Source organism: Podarcis filfolensis (genome assembly GCF_964270895.1).
Source record: "Podarcis filfolensis genome assembly, chromosome: 9".
In the NCBI taxonomy this organism is placed as follows: domain Eukaryota; kingdom Metazoa; phylum Chordata; class Lepidosauria; order Squamata; family Lacertidae; genus Podarcis; species Podarcis filfolensis.
The window spans coordinates 8,587,042-8,613,608 of record NC_139610.1 but is presented as its reverse complement, the minus strand read 5'-3'; the positions used below and the strand labels follow the sequence as shown (position 1 = coordinate 8,613,608).

At 41.3% G+C, this 26,567-nt stretch overlaps 1 protein-coding gene across 7 annotated transcripts in view; it reads right to left on the bottom strand.

Moving 5' to 3' along the window:
• The window catches only part of SLIT2 (slit guidance ligand 2), a 238,150-nt gene that overhangs the window by 53,323 nt on the left and 158,260 nt on the right, over positions 1-26,567 (bottom strand). For 4 of the 7 annotated variants that reach the window (XM_083630063.1, XM_083630066.1, XM_083630065.1 and 1 more), the window contains exons 10-18: positions 17,364-17,435; positions 16,607-16,678; positions 15,250-15,321; positions 11,418-11,561; positions 11,111-11,274; positions 10,323-10,346; positions 5,096-5,246; positions 2,800-2,874; positions 764-907 (exon numbers count right to left, since the gene is read on the bottom strand). In XM_083630063.1, coding sequence (XP_083486189.1) covers positions 764-907; positions 2,800-2,874; positions 5,096-5,246; positions 10,323-10,346; positions 11,111-11,274; positions 11,418-11,561; positions 15,250-15,321; positions 16,607-16,678; positions 17,364-17,435 — 918 coding nt within the window. The remainder of the gene's footprint in view (positions 1-763; positions 908-2,799; positions 2,875-5,095; positions 5,247-10,322; positions 10,347-11,110; positions 11,275-11,417; positions 11,562-15,249; positions 15,322-16,606; positions 16,679-17,363; positions 17,436-26,567) is intronic. The other 3 variants (XM_083630064.1, XM_083630067.1, XM_083630069.1) reach the window with 1 other exon arrangement.

The window sequence follows — 26,567 nt, the reverse complement described above, 5'->3', positions numbered from 1 at the left end:
TGTATTGAAGTTCTCACCCTGGGCCAGCAGGGGGAAACTGTAGATAGTTCAGGTCCACATATGCAAATAAGGGATCGAAAGTGACGTTCAGTGATTGGATAGTTACAGAAAATTGTTACAGTTACATTGTACTGGAGCTCTATATAAGCAGGCTGGCTGAACCCTTCAGGTCCACATATGCAAATAAGGGACTGGAAGTGACATTCAGTGATTGGATAGTTTTAGAAAATTGTTACAGTTACGTTGTACTGGAGCTCTATATAAGCAGGCTGGCTGAACCCTTCAGTTCAGTTCTGTTCTGGCCTGTGAATAAACAAGAGCTGTTGAAGAATCGCTGTGTTGTCTGATATGTTCACCCACAACTTAACACTAACAGCTCATTTTCTATGCAACACCAGTCATAATCGAGGTTGACCCAGGGACTTAGTAATATCCAAAAACACATTGTAAGGAAGTGATGGAGGGGGGACAGTTATAAGCACATTACAAACACTGCTGTTCCACACAGATGAAAATACATGTGCCTACATCTGCTTCCTACATAATACTTCCTTATCTGTGACCAGAATTTACTTCATGCCCTCTGTGCAGCCATATACCTATCCAAAAGATATTGATTGCAATTAGGCAGCAAACATGATCAATGCATTTTACATTATAAAAAATGTGAGTCAAAGTGAGCATACATCCATACCCAGAAAACAAGACAGAAGAGAAGTTTAAGCAAAGAGAGCAAGCAAAGTAGAGAGAAGAACATACTTACAAAGTTTTGAGACTTTCAAGTCCTTTGAACATTTTGTGGCGCACATTCTCCAGCCGGTTGCTGGTGAGCAACAGCTCATTTACACCCAATCCTCCTTCAAATGCTCCTTCTTCAATATCTGTGATTTTATTATTGCTCAGATTTCTATTGTTTCATGGCAAAGCAAATTAATAGGGAAAGTGTTTTGGAGCAAATCATCCATATAATGAAGAATACAAAAAGCAGCGACTAAATTCTGGTCTAGCAACATGATTTCAAGAAAGCTCTAATCTGGGGATAGAGACCCTCTAGCCCACAGGCCAGAATTGGCCTGGTACGAGTCACAATTTGACCCACAGGGCTGTTTCCCCCAATACCATGCCACGTGATATATGTGACTGAATCAGCTACAGAACTGTGTTGTCTGTGAGGAACTCAATTGTGCAGCTGATACCTGCAGAAATCAAGCTTGAAGTCACCACTCATCAGCTGATAGGAAGTGACTTAAAGTCTGCTGACAGGGGTGCTTCAAAGCACTGCACAGGTTTCTTTAAAAGCCCTTCAAAAGGCCCGCATGGTGCTTTGAGATCCCAACGATCATCACCTGAGGGCACTGTGACTTTAGGTGACTGAGAGGCGGGCAGCCAGTCTAAACACTGTTTGGGATTCATTCAGAATTGAGAAAACAAAGGATTTCAGAAAGGAAACAGAAATATATTTTCTTCACAAAATAAAAATGCAGGAATATAGTGACAACATATTAATTAAATTCAATTAAATCCTGACTATTTTAAAATAACTGATTCACTATAGTAGATTGTATTATCAGCATTTTGGATACTTATTCCACTTTTATCCTGCAGGAATGTTGCCTGATACACACACACACTTGGATTGAGGTCACTCTAAGAAGAACTGATTTCATTAACTTAGCTTCAAGCAGCGAGTGCCAATAGCTATCCCAAATAAAGAGTCAGGTGACTCTAGAAAAGACATGGAGGTGGTTTGACGTATCAGTGCTACTGAATAAATCAGATAGAGACTTTGGCAAACCCTGTGCTGATCTCTGCTGGCTTACTGTTTGTGGTTTAGGTATGCAACACAAAATACCGTATTTTTCGCTCTATAGGATGCAAGACTCTCCTGGCTTCAGCAAAAGGAACCCGAAGCCTGTGGAGTGTAGCGGGAACTCGCACTGCACTCCGAAGGCTTCAGGTGGCTATCCCTGAAGCCTGGAGAGCGAGAGGGGTCGGTGCACACCGACCCCTCTCGCTCTCCAGGCTTCAGCAAAAGCAACGCGAAGCCAAGGAGCACGGAGGGAGCACTCCCTCTGCGCTTCGGAGGCTTCGCATTGCTATCGTTGAAGCCAAGGAGCCTGCATTCACTCCATAGGATGCACACACATTTTCCCTTAATTTTTGGAGGGGAAAAAGTGTGTCCTATAGAGCGAAAAATATGGTAAATTAGTGTGGGTTGTGGGTTCTTGCACATGGGACAAACCTGGCATCATATGAGCATTAAGCGATTATCCCTTTCTTCTCCCTAGCATATGGAAATTTGGGAATCAAGGATACAAAATACTTTAGCAACTATATGAAATGGGCAAAATTCAATGAGCCTTCCTTCAGCATAACAGTAGGATTTTTGTTATCTTCAACATACTAAGCTGCCTTATACCAAGCTAGATCACTGGTCCTATCTAGTCCTGTTTTGTCTGATGGGCAGTGGCTATAAGGATCTCAGTCTGCTACCTGAGATCCTTTCAGTTGTAAAAGCCAGAGACCGAACTTGGAACCTTGCACATGAAAATGTAGGCACTACCAGTGAGCAATGGCTTCTCTTTCCCCTTTTGACTGTGCAAATAAACTGGCAGGGATAAAAGGAGAGAAAGAGAGTATGACTGAAACACTGGCAAAAATGAGCACCCACATTCCGCAATGAATACCACAGGCTGGGACATTCTACTGCTTTGGGCTCCTGCAAGAATACTTTATACTTTTTTCTTAAATTATTGCACCAAGGCCACCTATATAAGGCAGGCTGGCAGATAAGCTTACATTTTACGTAGTTGAGGAAGCTTCTTAAAGATCCCTGTAGCCTCCAACACTGTGAATTCATTGTTGTTGAGTCGCCTGTAGAAGGAGTAGCAAGACATAAATTTAGGTTATTGTGACTTGTTTAGTGAAGGTGCGTAAGTGCCAGCAATGACACCAAATCACAGGCAGGAGTGGAAGAGAAGCACCACTTGACTGCAGGATAAGGGGAATTTTGTGCACTGTCCAGTCAAAAAGAACAGTCACCAATAGTTGTTGGAAAATATCGATCAATTGCAGATGCTTCGTGCATTAAGTGTAGTTAACAATAATAAACGCTGCAAGTTTATATCAGGAAAGGCCTACAAATTCTAACACACATTGTCAACACATAAAATTTCATACATAGTACAAGAATATGCACTCTTACAAAATATATACGGTGAAAAAGTGAAAAATGTATACATTGATAGGTTATTGTGTGCATGGACCAATCAACATTGGCCTTGTGCATATTGCCAAACATCACTTGGTAAAAAGGTAAAGGTACCCCTGACCGTACAGGCCAGTCGTGTCCGACTCTAGGGTTGCGTGCTCATCTCGTTCTAGAGGCCGTGAGCCGGCACCATCCGAAGAGACTTCCGGGTCACGTGGCCAGCGTGATGAAGCTGCAGCTGGCGAGCCAGCACCAGTGCAGCACACGGAAACGCTATAAAGCGGTACCTATTTATCTACTTGCACTTGCACTTGCACTACTTGCACTTAAGAGTGCTTTCGAACTGCTGGGTGGGCAGGAGCTGGGACCGAACGACGGGAGCTCACCCCGCCGCAGGGATTCGAACCACCGACCATACGATCGGCAAGTCCTAGGCACTGAGGCTTTACCCACAGCGCCACCCGCGTCCCTGTGAACATCACTTGGAGATGACGCGTATCACCCTGGCAATACGTGAAGCTAGTACAGTCTTTCTTGCATTTATGTGAACATATAAAACAACCAGCAGTTATAAACGTACATATTATATATCTATCCATTCCTGCATGTTCTCAGCAGGTCTATTTCCTTAACGCACAGTCTGCTTCAGCATAATTAGAATAAATCGTAGCAGCACACAAGCTGCGGCATAACAGCACTAATTTTTGGTGTAATCTATAAGCATCCATTTCTAAATCTGTAACTCAAGCATGAAAGGCTCCATTAACCTCATTTAGAGTTAGAAGCAAGCAGGATTGCACACTAGGAAAAAATAATTACAATAAATGTAAATGTGGAGGGGGTGGGGATGCAAGTAGCTGTAATTCGGAGCTTTAGCAATAGGCTGTTTTTCAATTGCAGCTATGAAGTTCCACAAAGGCATTAGTACCTGTTCAGGCTGATATTATATTTGGCACACAGCTTTATTGCAGTCTGAATTGCATAGTGCAATCCATCCGACAAGCTGATAGCTTGTCTTTCTATTTGTGGAAGGGACTTTAGGTCCCTTTCAACTGCATTCCCCCCCCCCCATCCCTATTTTTCAGAGTAAGGGTGGGAATCATCAATATTCTTAGAACCAGTGGGAAGTGGAGGAAATACTTATCTAGGTAGCTCCAAATGAAACACAGTGGAACAAGGAAGTGATTGGTTATATCATCTAGGAGTCACCTGTTGTACGGTACATAGATCACAGACAACAGAGTACCCAACACAAGGGGCGTTCTGTCTAAGAATCAGCAATTATTGTTGAAGACATCACCTGGCGCTCACCTGGCGCCTTCATTATATATCTTCAGTGCCAGTCAAAAACATTGCTCTTCTCCCAGGCCTTTGGCTAAGTAAACAATCTATGGCCTTTTAAACCTGCTGGACAGGTTACTGGTTGTTGTTGTTTTGTTACTATGCTGTTTATCTTTGTGCTTTTATATTGTAAACTGCCCTGTGATCCTTCAGTCATCATCATCAATGAAGGGTGTATATATTGGACATTCTGATTACTCACTGTGCTTGAACCAATTATATTTTGCACAATACTATACTGTGTAATAGTTGAGAGGTGGGTGTACTTAGTTCAAAGTAGGTAAACATAGACTGCTTTTGCTGTGGAGAGAACTGTAAAGCAATAATGTGCCAACATTTTGTATGGTTTTCTACACTAATATTTGAACTTCTTTTTCTTTGCCTTTGCTAAATGTTGTAAAGCAAGTAAAACTTAAGACAATTGAAAATTCATGAATTTAAAGGATATATGACATTCCAAAAAGGGATAAAGGAAGAGCAGTTATGAATTGATATTGTCACCGCTGATATTCATCCAGCACACTGTTGTGAGCTCAAACTTACAGTTCTGCTGTATACTGAGGAATATGGTCAGGAATTTTGCTGAGCTTCTGATTGGAGCAGTCAACAGTTGTTCCTTCACAACGGCATTTTTCAGGACAAGCCAGGTCTGCAAAGCAATCTCCGCTTAGTTTGGATCTGTAATCTTCGGTGCCTGAGGATAAGCAGAATAAAAATACAGGTACTAAGTTCATCAAGGTGCTGGGATTATTTTCTCATAGGGAAAAAATAAGAGAGAGAAAAGGGACAGACCTGCAGTACAGACAAATGGGTAATTTGGGGAAAGTTTTATGGTAATGAAGAAACAGTAAGGTTTAAAAGTGGGTTAAATTTCAGAGGGCTTGAAATTTGCTGGGGGGGACGGGACATGTGGTAGGATAACATTAACCGCTTGAGCTTTTCACAGCTGTAGTTTCTGCTGATTAAGTTGTCAGCCAATCCATTCCATTTTACAGTTAAAAACATAAAGCAGTGCTAATTCTTGTTAAATATATCTTATTCCCCCAGTTTCAGGATTAAGTAAATCTTTGTATTCCATTTCATTACCCTCCTTTATTCTTCTATTTCACTGGCCACAGCCCGCCTACGTAATCTCAGAACCATAAAATTTAAAGCCTCGTTTTTCTTCTTCAATTTTTAAAAAGTGTGTAATCCTGATTTAAGCCTCAGCAGCCTGCTATGCTGTAGAAAGCTGCGCGACGTTCCATGGTGCTTGACAGAACCATGTTTTACTCATACCTCGCAACCACATGGTTAGATCAAGCACAACAGAAAATCTCGCTAAGTTATCACAACTTCATCCGCTTAGACCAAGGAGCAGAATCAATGGGAGAAAGAGGAAAGAGCAGGAAAAAGTGTTGCAGTGGGAAACCGCTCAACACGGCACGACATCCTTCGTACAGAATGTCCACGGTCACTGCAACATTGCTAAACTGGAAAAGACATAAAGTAGACTGTAGGGAGGGAGATCTCTTCGCCATTCTCCGCGTTACAGAATGGAGATAGCTTCCTTCACAAGTCGGGAAGAAACATCTATTAAGAAGTTGAGGGTAAGTGATGTGGGTGGAGGGGTGGGACAAAGAAACTTAAATGACTGGTGAGCTCTTCTTGGACAAAAGGTGAAAAGACTGAGACTAGAAGTGGAAAGTGCATCAGGACTGGGAAGTGTACCGTTGTTTGGTTCACACACTGAACTTTACTTACAGCCCAAATGGTGAACTCCTGAAACAGGAAAGACAGCCAAGGAGGAAAGAAAGACAAGAGTGATCCCAATGGGAGGAAAACCCCAACAAAAACAAAGCTCATCTTGCTTTTCTCAGCTAGGGTTTGGGTAATATCCTGCCTTCATCAAGGTCCGCCTGAAATTCTCAATTTAAAGAAGTTGGATTTTATTCTACACTTCTTTGATTATATGATGCTTCGGCACTGTACTATATCAAAAAGAGTCAGAGTATAATTAATCTGAAGTGGTACAGTATAGCAAAATGATACAGCAGACTATCTATTGAACAAATATATAATGTGTTCATTTTCATAGGCGAAAGCATTAAAATTCTTAAAATATATTTACTGAAAGATACGGTTGTTTGAGGGCACTTTCACACACATTTGTTAAGTCATTTAAGAAAAAAAACAAAACTCCCCAGTTTGCTCAGCCATACCATGGTTTAGTGCGAACAAACATGCCGGCTCCCAGAGACAAGATTGTGGCTGATTTGCTCGTCTGGATTTGGAGTTGCCATGCAGCACTGAGTTAAGCCATGGTTTACTGTTACGTTCAGACCCAGGCTCCTGGTTATATCCCTCAGTCAAACAACAAACAGTAAGCTACAGAACAGACCTCGGGCTACACCTTGTGGTTTGTCTGGAGCAAGATAAACCATGAGCCCAAGTTTAGCAGTACAGTCATACCTCGGGTTACAGACACTTCAGGTTGCGTTTTTTCGGGTTACAGACCACCGAAACCCGGAAGTACCAGAACGGGTTACTTCTGGGTTTCGCGGTTGTGCATGTGCAGAAGCACTAAATCGCGTTTTGCGCATGCGCAGAAGTGTCAAATCACAACCCGCGCGTGAGCAGACGCAACACTGCAGGTTGTGAATGCTGCGGGTTGCGAACGTGCATCCCACATGGATCGTTTGCAACCCAAGCGTTCACTGTAAAATTAGGCTAAATTATGGGTTAGCTCGCAACAGCAGGGGGAGAAGCAGAGAGGCTGCAATCTACTCCCCGGGAGCCTGCATTTTTGCATTCACCAAACAATGGTTTGGCTCAGTGTCACATAAGAACTATGAAAAACTTACTCCTGGCGTATTCATTTTCTAGCTCAATGGTCTACAGTTTTAAAATATTATTTAAGGATGAAGTACTTTTTTGTGCAGATTTTAATTATATGATTAATAATCCACAGGGAGAGCATTGCTTCTGAAAGTCTTCATCAAGTGCCGCAGAAGTACTGATTCTGTACTGATTTTTAAAAAGAAGATTGAAAGCTAGTAACAGGAACGCTTATGCTTTGTCTTTATTTCCAAGAAAAGCACTCTCTCTCTCTTAGGGGCTTGTCACCCTGGGAAGACAGCCCATTTAGGAGAAGGAAAACACAGATCCTAAACCTCTGCTGCCTTGTGTGACATATTCAGGAGGAAAAGGCTAAGGAATAAACCCTACACAAATCTGGAGTGGAGTCTCTCCTTCCGGCAACTCCTGCAGCCAAGCTGCGCCAAACATATTGCTCACATCAGCAGCCCAGCACCTCCATACACACTTCCCAGGCTTGTGTCCCAGAGAGGTCACTTCAGTGCTGCTAACACAGAAGTTTGACTTCACCCCTGGAGGCGTATTCTGTTGTCTCTTGAGACAGGCGGATGCCAACAGCAACAACTGTCTCTCTTGATAAAGTCATAAAGCCCAAGAATCTCAATTTTAGGTAAAGGTAAAGGGACCCCTGACCATTAGGTCCAGTCGTGACCGACTCTGGGGTTGCGGCGCTCATCTCGCTTTATTGGCCAAGAGAGCCGGCGTACAGCTTCCGGGTCATGTGGCCAGCAGGACTAAGCCGCTTCTGGCGAACCAGAGCAGCACACGGAAACGCTGTTTACCTTCCTGCCAGAGCGGTACCTATTTATCTACTTGCACTTTGATGTGCTTTCGAACTGCTAGGTTGGCAGGAGCAGGGACCGAGCAACGGGAGCTCGCCCTGTCGCGGGGATTCGAACCGCCGACCTTCTGATCGGTAAGTCCTAGGCTCTGTGGCTTAACCCATAGCGCCACCCGCATCCCTTTTAATCTCAATTTTAGTTGACTACTAAAATACGCTGGGCTTGCAGTGGGCTGTTGTGGAAGTGTTGCAACAACATCGCACCACTGTAGGTGAAGTGGTATTCAGGCAGGAACTACCAGTCACCACCATTACGGAAGAACCGAGGAGGTAGGAGAGAGATTCTAGCCCTTATCAAGCAGCTGCTGAGAGGCACTAGGGGAGATTTAGGGCACCTCACCCAGGTGCAAGCATGTTTGAAGTACTCCATACTTCAATCCTCCACTCCATTTGATAACCTACATTGGCAGCTGGTGGTTCCCAAAAGAGAACTGCTTGACCAACTGCTGCTGGTTCAAAGGAAAATCTGGACACAGTGTGCAGAAAGCTGTGCTTTTTATATAGGATGGGCCGGGCTATGCCTACACTGTAAATGGCTTGCTAATGATGCTCAACATCCCTGAGTCCCATCAGGGAAAAAGGTGAGATTTGTTATTATATATTTAGAACAACACCAAACACTTTCTCTTTGCTAGAGAAAAAGCCTTAATCACTTTTCATTTTGGAATTCAGATAATCTAGGAGGTTTATCAAGTAACTGCCAATTTACATTCTTCAAGTTCTTTCCCTGATGCGTGGGACTTTGGCTATGTAGTGCGCTTTTTACATTATTTCCCCATTCCCAGTGTATGCAAATGTGGAAATGACTGCCATTTAAAACATATAGTGTGTGAATCACTTCTCAAACCTGACTCCAACTGGTCCTTTCAAGCCAAGAATGGCAAAGACCAGCCTTGTGCATTTTCTTCCCTCTGCATTTAGCCAGTGCCCTACTAAAAGCCATAATACTCTTCACATCATCTCTCCAGCTAGAAGATAATGTAGGACATGACAGTAAAAGCAGCAAGTGTAAAATAAGCAAGCTTAAGTGGATAAGAGCCCAAACCAATCAATAGGTTTGTCTGCTGAACGTTGTGGGCCGACCATATACCTGTAAGTGCTTCAAAGAACAAGTGTCATTGATTGCATACTCAATTACAACAACATTTTTTCCTTCCTCTAGAAAGTAAACTATAATTGGGTTTTGTTTTTTTTCTGGCAGTTCATGCACCTGCAGTTCAATCAAAAGCTTCATTAGACCTTTGAGCACTTTTGCTAATCAATTATACATCACCTGTAAGGGACATTATATTGTAAACACATGACATAGTTGATTTTGTTCTTTCCCCTGTTAAGAAAGCACTGCACTCGTTTGTCAGCTGCAAGGGGTGGTTGGGGGAAAACGTGTTTCATATAACTAAAGCCAATCTCAATCATTCATGTGGAATACCTCAAGAGAATCAGCATTTAGTTTAAAGTGTGGTATAAATGTGCCAACTATTAAATTATTTTTTCTTCTGTCAAAATTATTTTAACAGAAGACATATACAGCCTTTGGACGCCTTTGCAAAGACAATAAACATACTTTTGCTTGGCGCTTTTTTGTGATTTCACAAACACAGGGATCAAAGGTCATAGGTGAGCAAGCAACAGTTCAGATAGTCAGCAGGAAAGCAATAGTTTAGTGCATAAAAGGCAGGAAAGTATTGATTCTGAAAGGGTGCTTAGAATTCTATTAGCTCTTTGATCATAGCAGGACTCTCTTCGTTTAAAAGCAGCACAGTAGCTACATTTAAAGAATAGAGTTGTTAACAGTAAACAGGAGAGGCAAAACGGGGACAGATATCTCTTTCTAAAATCAGATGGTACTGGATAAATTCTGTGCTTATTTGTGAGTTGGATAGCAAAGAGCTGCATGCAAAGCTCATATAGTGGGAAAACAAAACTACAAAACTATTACTATTCTAAGAGGTTTTCAGCAGGGTTAAAATGCATGCACCAGTTCTTTAAATGTTAAAATGAAACCTTGCTTTTTGTGAGGGAGGAGGGAGTGGTACCTGCAGTTAGTCAGTTTTACTGCAGAGCCAAACCTACCTGGAATGAAATACTGTTCTTTAGCTAAATAAAAAAAGAGAAAAAAATAGAATATGCACCTGAATGTCAGCAAGCAAAAAATTAATTCTATTAGACTGAGGATGGACTACAGGTAATTAAAGCTAACTGCGCAGGGTAGTGGTATTCGAATGAACTTCTGATACTAGTATGATTAGATATAAATGTATTTGCAGCCAATATCAGCAGCACTCTTCTGATATTTACACTAGCTGTAGACTGTAGAATTAACTGCAGAATACGAAATGCACCTGGAACAGCTGGAAACCAGATGACAGAGGTTAGGCTTTGGAAACATGTAAGTAGGAAATGGAATAAGATTAGAAAAAGCAAACAGTACATTTCAGCACGATATAAGCTTCCCTGTGTAATATGAATGTCATGTTTTCATATTCCGTGAGTAGATTCTGTTTTTAAGATTTAACTGGTATTCCAGATCTGTTTCATTTTTGATTTGCCTTTTTTTTTTAACGCAACTGACAGAAAGGATACCTCAGAACTCTTATTATTTAATCAGAAAGCACAATTCATTCACATATTTTTAATGCCTTGCAGAGGTAATATCAAGTGTGTTAACTGTAGGAATGTTTTCTGATCGAACAACTTCAGTCCAGACTTGCTGGGCACCAGGTTGTGGGTTTTTTGTTGTCGTCGTTAAGGATGTCTGCAACTGCTGGTTTGTGGGAGTTGTGATGGGAGGGAGAGGGTGGTGGGGCGGTGGGGGTTTTTTGGAAGTGAAAGGAAAGTAGCAGCTGAACCAAGGAAATTACCTGAACAGCGAAATTTCTTGCTTTTGATTTGGCCAATCCTTTTGTTTGCCAGACGGCGGGGGCTGGTGCAGCGAGCACCACTGGTTTCAATAGGGTTTGTATGGAGATAATCCGCCAGCCACTTCAGATGGCAGTCACAAATAAACGGGTTCTGAGCCAAATGCCTTTCACAAATAAAAAGAAAAGAGCGTTTTTACATGTTTGTGGTTGGTCTCTGCAGTTCCCAAAGTTTTCCAGGTCTATTTGGGAACAGAAACCAAAAAAAGCTTGAAGCACATAACAACAAATGGACAACTGCAATACATACAGGGTCTGAATGGCCCGGAGTGGAGAAAAGGTGCCCTTTGCGATGGTTTGAAGTTTGTTATCGTACAAAGAGAGGAGGTTCAAGTTGTGCAGGTCTTGGAAAGCATCCACTCGCAGGCAATTTATCTTGTTAGCATTTAATAATCTGTGAAACAAACGGCAATAGGAAAACAGGGTTAAGAGTTTACTGTTTATTGACAAACTTTATTTTTGTAACTTTCTAGAATTTCATGCAACTTCTTCAAGAGGATTTATATACTGCTTAGTCATCAAAACCTTCAAGCAGTTTACATAAAACAATATACAACACAGTGGTACCTCGGGTTATATACGCTTCAGGTTACATACGCTTCAGGTTACGGACTCCGCTAACCCAGAAATAGTGCTTCAGGTTAAGAACTTTGCTTCAGGATGAGAACAGAAATCGTGTGGCGGCGGCGCGGCGGCAGCAGGAGGCCCCATTAGCTAAAGTGGTGCTTCAGGTTAAGAACAGTTTCAGGTTAAGTACGGACCTCCGGAAAGAATTAAGTACTTAACCTGAGGTACCACTGTATACTTTAAAATACCAAAATAAATAAATCAGATTTAGAAAAGAAGTTGAACATTCCACCCCCAATATAAAATCAGCAGTTTTAAGCCAATACATAATAAAATAAAATTGCATGTCAAAATTACTTCTTCCACCTGTATGCAGTGCATTCAGTGAACTACCTAGTTCCTTAAGATATTATTTCAGCATCAAGCGTGCATTGAATGTACACAGTTAGGTTTAAACTGAAAATGAATATATTGGCAAAGGAAAGAAGAAAGCTGTTGGATGTGTTTGACCTTGATTAGTATTACGATAACAAGTATCAAGCTAGTGTCCTCCTTTCTGGAATAGCTGAAAGGAGGAAATCAGATACTCCTGCTTCAATTTTAGATTAACCACAAATTGCAGCATGATCCAAACCCTAAATTATGGTTAATCTTAACTATGGTTAGTTGAAAAAGAGTCAGTTTCATAAACTGAAGTTGGCTTGTTTCAACCAAACATGGGATTAACTACAATTTAGGGTTCAGACAACATGCCAAGCTACAGAGTTAATGACAAATGGACACAGAAGCTTCTATAAACCTTGGTGTTTACACGGGAAGAAGGATGGAAGCAACAGCAGTGGTAACAGGCTTTTTCTCTGTGTTTGAACCACCATTTTCCATTTTAAATTACATGATTCCCTAACGAAATTTGACTGATTAACTACTCTTCAACTGAAATCTTATGCCTAATTTCCTGGGAATAAGTCTCATTGACCTCAGTGGCACTTACTTATAAAGTAGCCATATTTAGGATTGCATTGTTAAATGTTGAGGTGGTTTAAATACAACTCTATGATGGAGTTTCTTCTGCTTTGAATGTTGTCAGTGTTTCTTAATCTCCAGTTGTACATATTTTAAGTCTAGGTTCATTACTAATGGGTAATTTTAAACCTGCATACACTGAAATAATATAACATGGAATCGGCATATGCAAATTAATATAAAATATGTTAATTAAGTAATTTTATTTATTTTAGTTCTGTAGGATAGATGGCAACTTTCTCCTTTTTCCCCCTTCAAATTACACCTTTAAAGTACAAAATGGGAGTCCAAAAGGGGTCAAGTATTTATAACTGCTTCAACTAGGGCTGCACCTAATTTTTATATTTGCTTTGAAACTAGTGCATTCAGTAAATTTGAAGAGATAACTAGACACATAACCATCTTCTCAAATTTCACTGCTGCTTGAAACCTTTTGTTTTCCTGGCTGCTTCTCCTCCCTCATAGTTCTCAGTCTTACTTGTCCACACTGCCATTCATTCTAGAGTACTGTGGTGACCCACAAAATTTCGTTTACAAATATCCATCATTCATCGCATCGGATTGTGGTCCTGCCAACATACTCATGTGGAGGGATAGAATCATAGAATCATAGAGTTGGAAGAGACCACAAGGGCCATCGAGTCCAACCCCCTGCCAAGCAGGAAACACCATCAGAGCACTCCTGACATATGGTTGTCAAGCCTCTGCTTAAAGACCTCCAAAGAAGGAGACTCCACCACACTCCCTGGCAGCAAATTCCACTGTCGAACAGCTCTTACTGCCAGGAAGTTCTTCCTAATGTTTAGGTGGAATCTTCTTTCTTGTAGTTTGGATCCATTGCTTGGATTAAATGGATTAAATGGTCATGTGTGGGCAAATGAAACCAAAGGCCATGAGCGCAAAGAAGAACAAAAAAGGCAATGAGGATCTTCATGTTTTTGCAACAAGTGCTGAAAATTGTATACACTTTGTCTCTCTCACACCACAGAAAACTAAGTAAATATTTTCAGCTGAACCCAAATACTTTCCAATTCAATGGACCCATGTTAGCTGGCTTAGAATGAATGAAAGAATTACAGTGGTACCTCTGGTTACGAACTTAATCCCTTCCAGAGATGAGTTCTCAACTCGAAACCGTTCTTGTGTTAGATCGTTTTTATTAATTTTCCAATAAAAGACATCCAATTAACATATCAAATCATAATCCAATAAAAAGCTAAAATTAAAAAAGTCTAATTATCTTCCGAATTGTAATTATTCATTTTACGACTTCCCATAGTCTAAACCTTAATGCATGTCCAAATCTCAGTCCTGCCTCTCATCGATATTTCCATATTTCCACATCTCGATTTTAACTCTAGAAACCATTCTTAACCTGAGGCGCGCTTTCGCTAATGGGGCCTCCCGCTGCGTGTGCCTCACATCCCGGGGCAAAGTTCGCAACCAGGAGCACCTGCTTCCGGGTTAGTGGAGCTCGTAACCTGAAGTGTTCACAAGGAGGACGGTTCGTAACCAGAGGTATTACTGTACGCCATGCAACTCAGGCCGATTAAATGATTCTATAGTCTGATGGATTTTTCGGAGCTAGCCGACCTAACCGGAAGAGTCCGCGACCAGAAGGAGGAGGAGTATTAGGAAGAATGGAATAAATTTAATTATTATTTAGTTAAATTTGTTAAGTTAAACTAACTAAAAATAGCTTGCAGATACTTAATGGGCTAAGGATTTTATTTATGTTAAGTGATGAATTAATATGTTTAATTCCATAAGGTGAAGATCTAAGGATGTTAATGCTTAAGTTAAATTTTATAAAAATTGGGATTTGGAAAACCGTTAAAAGGACATGCAATGAAATTCAACCAAAGGGAAGCGAGGAAGTCACTTAACAAAGTTAATAACTGTAATTTTCAATAAGGCTATGATTTATGTATGTTTGTCTTGTGTGTTTGTTTGTTTGTTTGTTTGTTTATAATATTGTGAAAACTAATAATTTTTTTGGAAAAATAAATAAATGATTCTATAGTCAAGTAAGCAAATCCATTTAAAATAGACTAGACAGGCTGAATATTAGTATCACAACAGCAAAAAGTAAACAGAATGGAATTGTCTTAATTTGAATTTCTAAAGCACACGCACATATATTTATTAAATGCTACTAATCAAAGCAGGTGAAGATTCATGGTTAACATTCGAAAAACAAAAACAAAAAAGGCGGCCAGAAAGCTACTGGAAGAAATAATAAAATAAAGGCTCTCCCTTTGTTTGTGAAGCAGCAGCAGAGGGAATACAGTGCATGAAAGTAATAAAAGCTCTTCATCTTCAAAAGGTTGGTATTCCCTTGCACAGAGCAGTTTGAAAATGTAGATATGTTCCTAATAATAATAATAATAATAAACCTTCCCAGTGAGCAAACCACTTTTAATGCAAAATTACAAAACAAAACCCTTCTCAGTGGATAAAATAAAACCAAATTTCAGCAGATAAATACTCACAACAACTGTAGAGAGAAAAGTCCTTCAAACAGGCCTTTGGGAAGTTCTGTGATTTTGTTTCCATAGAGAACACTGTAACAAATAATTCAAAAGGTGATTGATCGGAAGTTGAACAACAATGTGCTCATCTAGAATTTCTTTAAAATTGTATGCCCCTGACAAAAGCACATCAAAGGATCCAGCGCTGGAATATTGAATTATATTTTAGGTAGCATTAGAATACCTGCCAGCTCTATAAAATCAAATCAAATGGCAATGTGTTGCATCCAGTCTGCCTTGTTACACTGGTGCAACATGACTTCAATTTCCCCCTCCCCAATGTGCTCTGGAGGGTCCCCCCCAACCCTCCCAAACTGATTTTGAGGTTGCACAGGGAGCTAGAGGGGACAGTAAAGGAAGAGGAAGCTCTGTTGAATGAACAACACTACAATAGCTGCCAGCTGTCTAAAATCAGTAGCATTCGACTGTTCAATTTGATTTGATTTAATAATTTGTATTCCCCTTTTTCAACAGTAAATGTTCAGTTCAAAGCAGCTCACAACAGCATTAAAAAACCCAAACATTGCAATCATTATAATATTAAACACAGCAACATATAAATAAAGCAAACAACAGCAATAAATTCATCAAAACAATGCCAGCCCCATTGTTCTGCCCTGACACTGAGGTCCTCCTCTGAGGGCCTTCTACTGGTTCCCTCACTGCGAGAAGTGAAGTTGCAGGGAACCAGGTAGAGGGCCTTCTTGGTAGTGGCGCCTGCCCTGTGGAACGCCCTCCTGTCAGATGTCAAGGAAATAAACAAATATCTGACTTTCAGAAGTCATCTGAAGGCAGCTGGTATAGGGAAATTTTTAAAGTTTGATGTTTTGCTGTGGTTTTATAAATTGTTGGAAGCTGCCCAGAATGGCTGGAGCAACCCGGTCAGATGGGGATCACATAAGTAATAAATTATTATTATATCATGAATTCAGACTGCAAGCATATTGGTAGCCAGTTAAGATCCTTTCAAACCACTTGTACAGTTCCTGTAGGTTCTTATGCACAGCAGCCTAGCTGCCATGTTCCGCACTAGCAGTAGCTTCTCCATCATCTTCAAGGGCAGTTCCAGAAAGAGCAGAGTATAGTAATCTAATGGGGAGGTTATCCGACCATGTCTTAACTGTTGCCAGGCGAACTCTGCCCAGAAACCACTGCAGCTGGCAAACCAAACAGTGCTGCCAAAAGTACACACCTGTTCCTTCAAGAGGAGTGGAACCCTGTTTAGAGTCTAATTCCCAGACACAAGAATAACGTTTTGTTCCCTCACTGCAATTTTGGGGATTTTGCCTTTCTTTTGAAAGACAGTGGTGGTACTTACAGTGAATTTAGTGAGCGTAGACCCTGAAATGAATCTGGTGCAGCCTCTGAGATCTGATTGTTGCTCAGATCACTGCAATGAGAAACGAGATTGCTATGACGTGTTATGATCCGTGAAAGGGACGAACAGAGATTTATTTCAACTCTGTAAGGCGCAGTTAACAAATTTAATCTGAAAACACCTTTTGCAATTAACTTTTAATATGTTTTTTAAGAACAACACAAAGTTCAGTTCCCATCATCCAGAAATAGTGGCTTAAATCAGGGATGGGAATCTGTGGCTCTAACTCCCATCAGCCTTGGCCAGAATCATCAATATTCAACCAGAAATGGTAGAAGTTGTAGTCCAGAAAATTCTGAAAATCCCTCATCCCTCACTTTAATTCTGGCAATAACCTGAAGCTTTAATGCATTTTGTATATTTGGGGAGGGGGCAATTAGATTAGCATAGGCACTGAATATTATGCTATCAATGACATGGCACTGCCATGCTCTGCTTCAAAAATTGTTCTGTTAACGGCAAGCACAATTTATATATTCATGTCAATTTGTATTAATAAATTGGCATAAGTGTCAGTTATTAGCATGACAAAGGAGCTACGTAGACTCAACAATCAGACACAGCCATATCAACTAATCTGTCAGCTGTCAGACATTTTTTAAGCACCCATAAACTGACGGAAGGTATTTTGTATAAACCATGACCTGTTTTTCATCCATATGTTTTTTATGTAAGTTCCAAAATATTTCTCACTTACATTCTTCTAAGTTTTTTGTATGGCGAGAAAGCTCCAGGGGGGATGACCTTGATTGAATTTTGTTCCAGCCGTCTAGCAAAGAAAAACAACAAAGAATGCTATTGAAGACCCTAAAAACGACACAAGAGGGCAATCCAAAATATGTACAATTTATGTTCGTATCAATAAGAAGGAATGCCTTTTAAAAACATAGGTATTTTTTTCCCCTACTATAGTGAAAGATAATGCCATGGGAATCAAGGGTCAGCAATTGTTTTCATTTTTTAAAAAAATTAAGAAACCCACCTTCTGTCACTTTGACATGCAGGGTAGTGACAATTTAAATTAAGCACTAATCTAATTTTACATGTGCTGCATATCTGAAATACTTTATGTTATATCCAGTAGAAGGAATCTAAAGAGCTTACAGTTGCTTACCATGGGGATTCAGTTTCTCATAGAAGACTGGAGTAAAAGGTTCAAGCAAGAAGCAAGTCAAACACTCTTTAAAAAGTCATCATTTTCCAACTAACATTTCTTAAATTCCTTATATGCATTAAACCCATATTTATGAATAATGAAATTTGAAATAAAACTGAAACTTCTCCTCCCAAATAATAGGATTGCAATTTCTTTCTACAGAATCAGAGATGAGAAATGCCCTTAAAGTTGCTCCAAAGGTAGAGGAAGTCCTGAAAAGACCGGAGGGGCAGTGGGGCTTTGTTTATGCTGCTCTGTCTCCCCGCCTAACAGCTGATGTGTAGGGTAGCGCAGCAGCCACTTTCCAGAGCATTCTCCAGCTTCCTGCCAGCCCCAGAGCATCAATGCTGGTTGTGGATATTTTTCTGTATGGATTGAAGAAATAGCAGCAGAGAGGGCATTTAAAGGGTGCTCTCCCACTTTATGTGATTTCACTTATGCACACAGGGGCCTGGAATATAACTCCTGCGTAAGTGGGGAATCTTTCCATCCAGCTGACAGTGCCAATGTTCAGATGTCATGAACAAAGCAATGGGAGCAAGCCAAAAGGAGCCACATCGAGTCTCGGCTGCCACTCCTCTCATATGGCTGAGAGGAGGGGACCACAGAAGCTTTTGCTTAATCACATTTTACCTAGGCCATGGGTAGGCAACCTAAAGCCCAGGGGCCAGAACTGGCCCAGTCACCTTCTAAATCCGGACCGCGGACATTCCGGGAATCAGCGTGTTTTTATATGAGTAGAATGTGTGCTTTTATTTAAAATGCATCTCTGGGTTATTTGTGGGGCATAGGAATTCATTCATTTCCCCCCCCCCCAAAAAATATAGTCCGTCCCCCCACAAGGTCTGAGGGACAGTGGACCGGCCCCTGCTGAGTCCTAGGCCAACAAACTGTCCTTAACATTAACATTGATTTGGTTGAAACAAGCCATCTTGGAACAATTGCAAACAAGCAATAGGTAACGTTGATCACAGTTCTCTGGTTCAGATGAAATGACAAACTGTGATTAAACAACAGCTTCCAAACTTTTCCTCCTGGCTGTGCGAGACAAGGTGGGGGTACATGTGAGTCTCACTCCGGTTCAGTGAGATGGTGCTAAGCTATGGTATAGCATGACACCTGAACACAACAACTATCTCCCTCACAGGGTAAGTACACACTGTGGGGCAGAGACAAAGGCATCTAGGTGGCAGCACTCTTCTTCATAGCTGCTCTTTGCTCGATCACGCTAAGTTAAGATGCCTACAATAGTTTCTCATCCCACACCCAACACTCCTAATTTAAACCCTTTTAAATTTAATTAAGTTAGAATACTTTCCCAGATGCAAAATATCATCGATTCCTAGATGAGATGCAGAGTGGTCTAACTGCAAAATTGGAGCCGTGCTTGGAACAGTTTGCCTTTAAGAACATGAAAAATGTGCTTGTTTAGATGGAATCAATCTATTGAACAACATAACTGACTGATGGACAGTTCATAAGGTAACTTCTAGCTACATGGCCAAAAATGTCCATCACCAGAGATGAGGGTGCATAATTCTTTGGCAAAGTTGGCTTTAGTTAATGGAGAATACCTTCTTGAAAGAGAATTTCTTTCTTGAAATAGGCTGGATTCTTCTAACAACCAAAGAGTGTATTCCAAAAAATATTAAGATAATAATAGAAAAAGGTTTAGATACATTAGAAGCAGTAAACTAGCTAGGAAGACAGTTGGACCTTTGGGTGACATGGGAGTCAAAAGTGAGCTAAATATGGGAAAGGAGATGAACTGAATTAATTCATCACCTTTCCTTACTGAGGAAGATGTAGATCGCTGAGCTTGAACTTTCTCAGGAAAGGTGGGAGTTAGAGGTGAGCAGTGAGGTCACCAATTTGCTGATGACACCAAATTATTGAAAAGAACAAAAAGGAGATTTCAAGGAGTTCCAAAAGGATCTCTCCAAACTGGGGCAATGGCCATTCAAATGGAAAATGAAATTCAGTGCAAGCAAGTGCAAAGTAGCAAAATGTTCTTTAACTTCATATATGCATATGGTCTGAACTGAAGATGGCTGACTAGAGATCTTGGAGTCACAGTGTACAGCTCAATGGAAATGTTGACCCAGTGTGTGGTGGCAGATGTGAAAAAAGCAACTTCCATATTAGGGATCTTTAGAAAAGGGATTGATAAGTGTCAGTATCTTAAAGCCCTTATGCAAATCTATGATGTGACTGAAGTTCAAAGGAAAAGGTTCAGAAAAGGCAACTCAAATGATGGTTGGGTTTTCCTTTATGGTGAAAAGTTACAAAATTCTGGGCTTTCTAAGTTTGAAAATTTTGCTATTATATGAACATGACAGATTCAGAAAACAATGCATTGTGTAGCAAATGGGGTTAGAGAGATGTTTTTCTCCCTCTCAAAATTCTATGACCATAGGACATCCAATGAAGATGTAGGTTGGGAGATTCAAAACATTCAAATAGGAAGGACTTGACTCTGTGCAAAGTTAAACTATGGAATTAGCTACAAAATGTAGTGAGGATTATGCAGATTAATTGTGGGTGGGTGGGTGGGAGTAAATCCAGGGCTGATGCAAGACATTTTGGCACCTGAGGCAAACCACAAAGTGTCCTTCCTTGCCAGGGAAATATTGAAATTGAAATACATTATCGTCAATTGTACAACTTGTATACAGTGAGATTACATGAGCACTCAACTCTCTTAGTCTTAATTCACCTCGTTTACTGACGCACACCCACCAAAGCCGAAAGTCAGTTGCCCTGTTGTTATCTTTTCATTCAGCAGCCTAACAGCCCACGGATAGAAGCTGTTCTTTACCCTGTTGGTGCGACTAATCATGCTTCCAAATCTTCTGCCTGAGAGCAGGAGATCAAGAAAGTGCCGGCCAGGGTGTGAATCATCCCTGAGAATTTTCCTCACTCTCCTGAGGCAGCGTTCTTCCGCGATGTCATCCAGTGGATTCAAGGGACAGCCCATAATATCTTGTGCTGTATTCACCACCCTCTGTAGGCACCTCCTATCCATTGATGTCAAACCAGCGTACCACACCATGATGCAGTATGAAAGGGGTGAGTGAAGATCTACATCAGAAACAAGGGGGTAATAAAGATCTACATTGGGAACAAGTGTGGTTGGAGACCAAAAGCACCTTGTACAGGCCAAGAGGCTTGTGGATTCAGCCTCCAAAGACTACACCACACTGGCAGCAACAGCTGCAAGAGCAGGTGATGCATTTCTTGGAGGCCAGATCTGCTGCTCCTATGGATTCCTCCATCCAAGGCATTTGTGTCACCTTGCATCATGGGTGAGCAGGCCCTGGGTAAGGTTATGTAAGTCATGATGGCTATATTCCAGAGAATATAGATGAAGATCCACCACCTTACCCTGGCTTTTGACACTTGAGATGAATATTTTAGTGATTGCTAGCTGTTTTAGATGGAAGTGAGAGCTGGACCATAATAAATAAAATAAAGAAGTCTGATCGCTGAAGAATTGATGCTTTTGAATTATGGTGCTGGAGGAGACTCTTGAGAGTCCCATGGACTGCAAGAAGATCAAACCTATCCATTCTGAAGGAAATCAGCCCTGAGTGCTCACTGGAAGGACAGATCCTGAAGCTGAGGCTCCAATACTTTGGCCACCTCATGAGAAGAGAAGACTCCCCGGAAAAGACCCTGAAGTTGGAAAAGACGGAGGGCACAAGGAGAAGGGGACGACAGAGGACGAGATGGTTGGATAGTGTTCTCGAAGCTGCCAGCATGAGTTTGACCAAACTGCGGGAGGCAGTGGAAGACAGAAGTGCCTGGCGTGCTCTGGTCCATGGGGTCACCAAAAGTCGGACACGATTAAACAACAACAACAGCTGTTTTAGACTGCTGTTAGTGTTGTGTTCTAACGTTGCAACCCGTCCTGGGACCTTATGCTGGAGGGTGGGTAATAAATAAAGAACAACATTGAATAGTATGTCTCTGAATACCAGTTGCTAGGGATCATCAGCAGGAAAATGCTATTGTGTTCATCTCCCACTTTGGGGCTTCGCATAGGCATTTGGAAATCCATGGAGGGAACAGCATGCCAGACTAGATCTGATCCAGCAGAGATTCTTCTTATACTCTCATGAAATGTTTGTTTTTAATTTTATGTAAGCTGCCTTGAGCTGTGTAACGGCACATAAAAAATGTTTTAAATTAAAAATATCTTAACAACTGTCTACGCTTATATGGGGCCATCATCATCATTATTATTACAGTGTATATGTGAAATCCTGTTCTGTTTAAAAGGCCCAAGTGTTACAAAATCAAATCAAATGAAAACCAGCGCAAAAGTAAAACCGAGTAATCCAAATGTAAGAGAAATGTAACTTAAAATAACCAGAAACAGCAATACAAACAATAAACCAGCTAGATAACCGAATGGAAAACGTTTAACAGACAAGCTTTAACTGGCAAAAAGACAAGGATTTTGTAAGATGGTCTTTCCTAGGCAGGGAATCCCAAAGAGTTAAATAGCGCTTCCCTAAATTGATGCCTTCAGGCTGTTGCGGGACTACAACTCTCTTCACCTGCATCAACATGGCCAATGGTCAGAGGTGATGGGAGTTGTAATGGACCATGGATGGCAGCATGTTGGCTGTTCTGGACACAGAAATCCAGGGAGTGGATGCCCAGCCCTCTCAGACTGAAGATCAGATCCCAAAGCAATATGCTTTGTACTAATCTGGCACCAGAGTCAAATGTAACCCAAGAAAGTGATTCAAAAAAATTACTGGGCAGAAGGTATTATGCATGATAGAATTTTCAAGTATTCTTCTCCTCACCATTGAGAACTTTCCTTTCTTGATAAAATATAGCTGCACATCTGTCAATGCAAGGTACAAAACCCAATAAAACAATTTTTGATCATGTGCTTCAAAGTGAATATGGAGACTATCTAGTTAACAGGTATGAACATCACCTTGCTGCATTGTTATGCACTGAAAAAACAAGGTATGCTGGACTTCCTCTCCTTGGCATCTAACTCTCCCCCACCCCCCAAAACTATTGAAAACCAAAAATGCTGGATTCGTGGGCAAGGAACTCTGTGAGAAAAGTCAGGTTTTCCTTAGCTAATCCCTGTGTAATGGCACACTCAGGTTTCAAATATAACAGGAACCTCAACTCCACTTCCACACCTGGGAATACAAGACACCCCACTCAAGCAAGGAAGGGGGGACCCGTTCCGCAAACATGACACCTGCACATCCCATCCACATCCACAGGAAAAAACTGTATTGGGCAAATATTCTACCTACACTCAACAGACACATGCAGTCTCTCTCTGTCACAGAGTAACACTGTATTCTGGGGAGAGGAGCAATAGCCCATGAACCCTCAAATAAAGGTTATTTCCCAACATGCACAGGTAAAGGCAATGGAGATCACAGCTACCATTCTTGGGAAACTAGGAGAACGCTTCAATCTCCCAGTACATTCTATACAAGATCTCAAAGTAGCTGTCTTATTACAAAAGAATTTCAGAAATAAACTGGAAAGAGAAGTTGCTGAATTGCAACGTATCACCAAACTGAAAACCATGGGGAGACCTGGTCTGAATAGAGACATTGGATTCTTATCACATTATACAACGATAAAGCTATTTTTCGCCATGTCACCCCTTGCTTTTTCCTGTAAGATCAATTGCAGTCCTTAACAGTCGTTTACCGCACCTATCAGCCATTCCCACCACCCTTCTGAGTAATACCCCTCCCCACCCTCTCACTATATATAAGGGTCTGGTGATATATAAGTGCCGCGAAGAATTTGCGACACAGACGCCAAAAACTGCACATGCGTAGAAGCAATTTTTGACACCTGGACATGTGCAGACGCAATTTCTGGTATCTGTGCATGCACAGACGTGATTTCCGGCGCCTCTCAGCAAGTCCCCGCACCACGCTGCGCTGGTTTAGTGCAGTGCATGGGGGACTTATTGAGCAGGCAGCTCAGTTTGGGGGGGGAGGAGCTCATGGACCGGTAAAACGGTCTTTGTGGGCCGCATCCTGCCCTTGGGCTGCACATTGCCTGCCCCTGTTCCAAAGAGACCTTTATTCGCAAGAAGTTACTGCATGTACTCAGGCTCTTCACCAGATTACCTCAGGCTTGGGACCTGTCAGCAGCCACCTCCTGGATGCGAATGCCCAGCTACAGGGCCTTGTTGCAGGATCTTGGCTCCTCACTCCCTATGGAACCTGACCCTGGGCTTAGTTTAAGGCTGGGGCCTCCTGGCAGACTTCAGCTGAGGGATGACACTAGTATACTCTTGGTTTCTACTATGCTACTGGAAGTGCAGACAAACTCAATTGCATTGCACTGAAGTAGCTTTGCTTTTTATATTCACAAGAAGAAATCAAACTTCCTTAACACAGAAAACAAATATAAGCAATATAATCACAGGTGGTATTATATATGGCAATAAAAATGCCTCACATCTTAGCATATTTCCCATCTGCTGTTAGCGTAAATGGCAAAAAAACAGATGTCAGCAAATGAAATAGATCTTAGCAAAGGAAATCACTGTAGCTCCTGAATCTAAAACGTTATGACAGATACTGACACAATTTCTTACTATGCCTAATGACTGTCTTTTGACAAAGGAAGAGATCTCATGTTCTTCGTATGCTTTCCGAAGCCTTCAGGCTATTATACAAATCTACTCCAAAGCATTTGCATCAACTAAATATTGCTTATAATGTTACTTGTAAAATAATATCATGAATTTTCTACTTACATCCTCAAAGTGCTGTTTATAACCGCTGTTCTATATACTTGCCCCTTGACTGTTAAACAAGCCTGTCTGACAGTCTACTCAATATCTATGTTAGTGAATCTTTAAACATTGTCCTACAGCTTGACTAGTATTTAATATCTACACAAATTGTTCTATCAAGCAGTACCTCAAGGGACTGGTTGTTAATGACAAAAATGCCTCCAGTTGCATTTTATCAGCAAAAGCGATGAACACTGTCATCATGGAGTAACACAACAATAAATCATCTGTATTCAGAAGAAAGTTTTGTTCTAACGTGGAAGATGCAGCTCATTTTCTGCCATGTAGGCAATGGATTTCTGTGACGTCTTTCAGCACTCTTGCTTTTGGATAACACGTGTCAGAAACCATAAAGAAAAGGCAGGCTACAGCCTGAACCAACTGAACTTAACTGAGAACTGAACTTAACTGAGAAACCAATTGAACTGAGAACCAATTGAACTTAACTGAGAAACTTAACTGAGAAACCAATTGGAAATCAATGAGGAAAAGGGGTGGGGGAGGAAAATCTAGTAAGGGAACACCTTAGGCAGAACTGATGGCCATTCTCTGTTGCCACTGACCATAGTAAAACCTCTAAGCAGTTTACAAGAAGTATTAAAATTATAAATAAAAACAGTTAAAAACTATCAAAAACATTTAAAGGTAATAAAGATTAACAGTAAAATAAATTAAAACACCTCAACATATATGTGTCTGGATAGGCTCGCCTAAACAAATGCATTTTAAACAGGCACTGAAAAGTGTTCGGTGAAGTTGCTTGTCTGGAGTCAATAAGCAGGCAGTTCCAAAGCCTACACTTCATCAGCACCACTACCCATCTCTTGGGCGGCTGACGAAAAAGACAACATTCAAAATACAATATATATAGTAATTAAAATAAACAATAAGAAATAAGAAAAAGCGTAAGTAGTTCACAGCTCAGATTAAAACCACACTAAGCCACAACTGCCCATGATTAGTTCAAAGCACATCGAAAAATTATGGGTGAAGGAAAAAGCCATCACCTGGCACCAGGAAGACCATAAGAGAAGGCCTCAGGCTAACCTCCCTGGAGAGGTTGTTCCATGCCTCATCGAAAGCGGCCCTCACTCTGGAAACCCCCCATCTACTTGGTGGGTAGGCTCAGAAGAAAGGTCCCCAAGGAAGATCTGGATAGGAATTTGTTGGGGATGGCATAAGGTAACCGGGTCCCAAGGGATTTAAAGCTTAAAAACACACACTTTAAATTGGGTCCAAAATCAGATTAGGGTGAAGTGTGGCTGATAACGCACAATGTGACCAAAATGCTCATTTAATAGTGCTGTGGCCCTATTTTGAACCAGCTGCAGTCTTCAGACCATTTTTAAAGCCAGTCTCCGATACAGCACATTGAAACAGTCTACACGGGAGGTTACCAAAGCATGAGTAAATTGTGGTTCAGCTTGTCTTCTCCAGATACAGTTGTAGCATCAGCCAGAGATGAAAAACGCACTTCGAGCAACACAACAGACTGTGATAATGTTGGATCCAAAAGCACCCTCCAAATTGCAAAACTGACCCTTTATGGGGAGCGAAGCCCCTTCTAGAAGAGGTTTCGTAACATCACCTGGATGGACAAACCAATCATTGTCTTATACCCTGCCCTGACTGACTTTGTTCACCTTCATCCAGTCAAAACCCCCAAATCTGCTTTGGAGATGTGCAAGTTTTCTCTGCACTCAGAGTTTTAACATCTCCTAGATCAGGCTTCCTCAAACTCGGCCCTCCAGATGTTTTTGGCCTACAACTCCCAGGATCCCTAGCTAGCAGGACCAGTGGTCAGGGATGATGGGAATTGTGGTCTCAAGACATCTGGAGGGCTGAATTTGAGGAAGCCTGTCCTAGATGCAGAAAACGTGAGGGCTAGGTTTCTGATGTTGTCACTGCTGAAACTTCCAACACAATGCTAGATCCCAGTG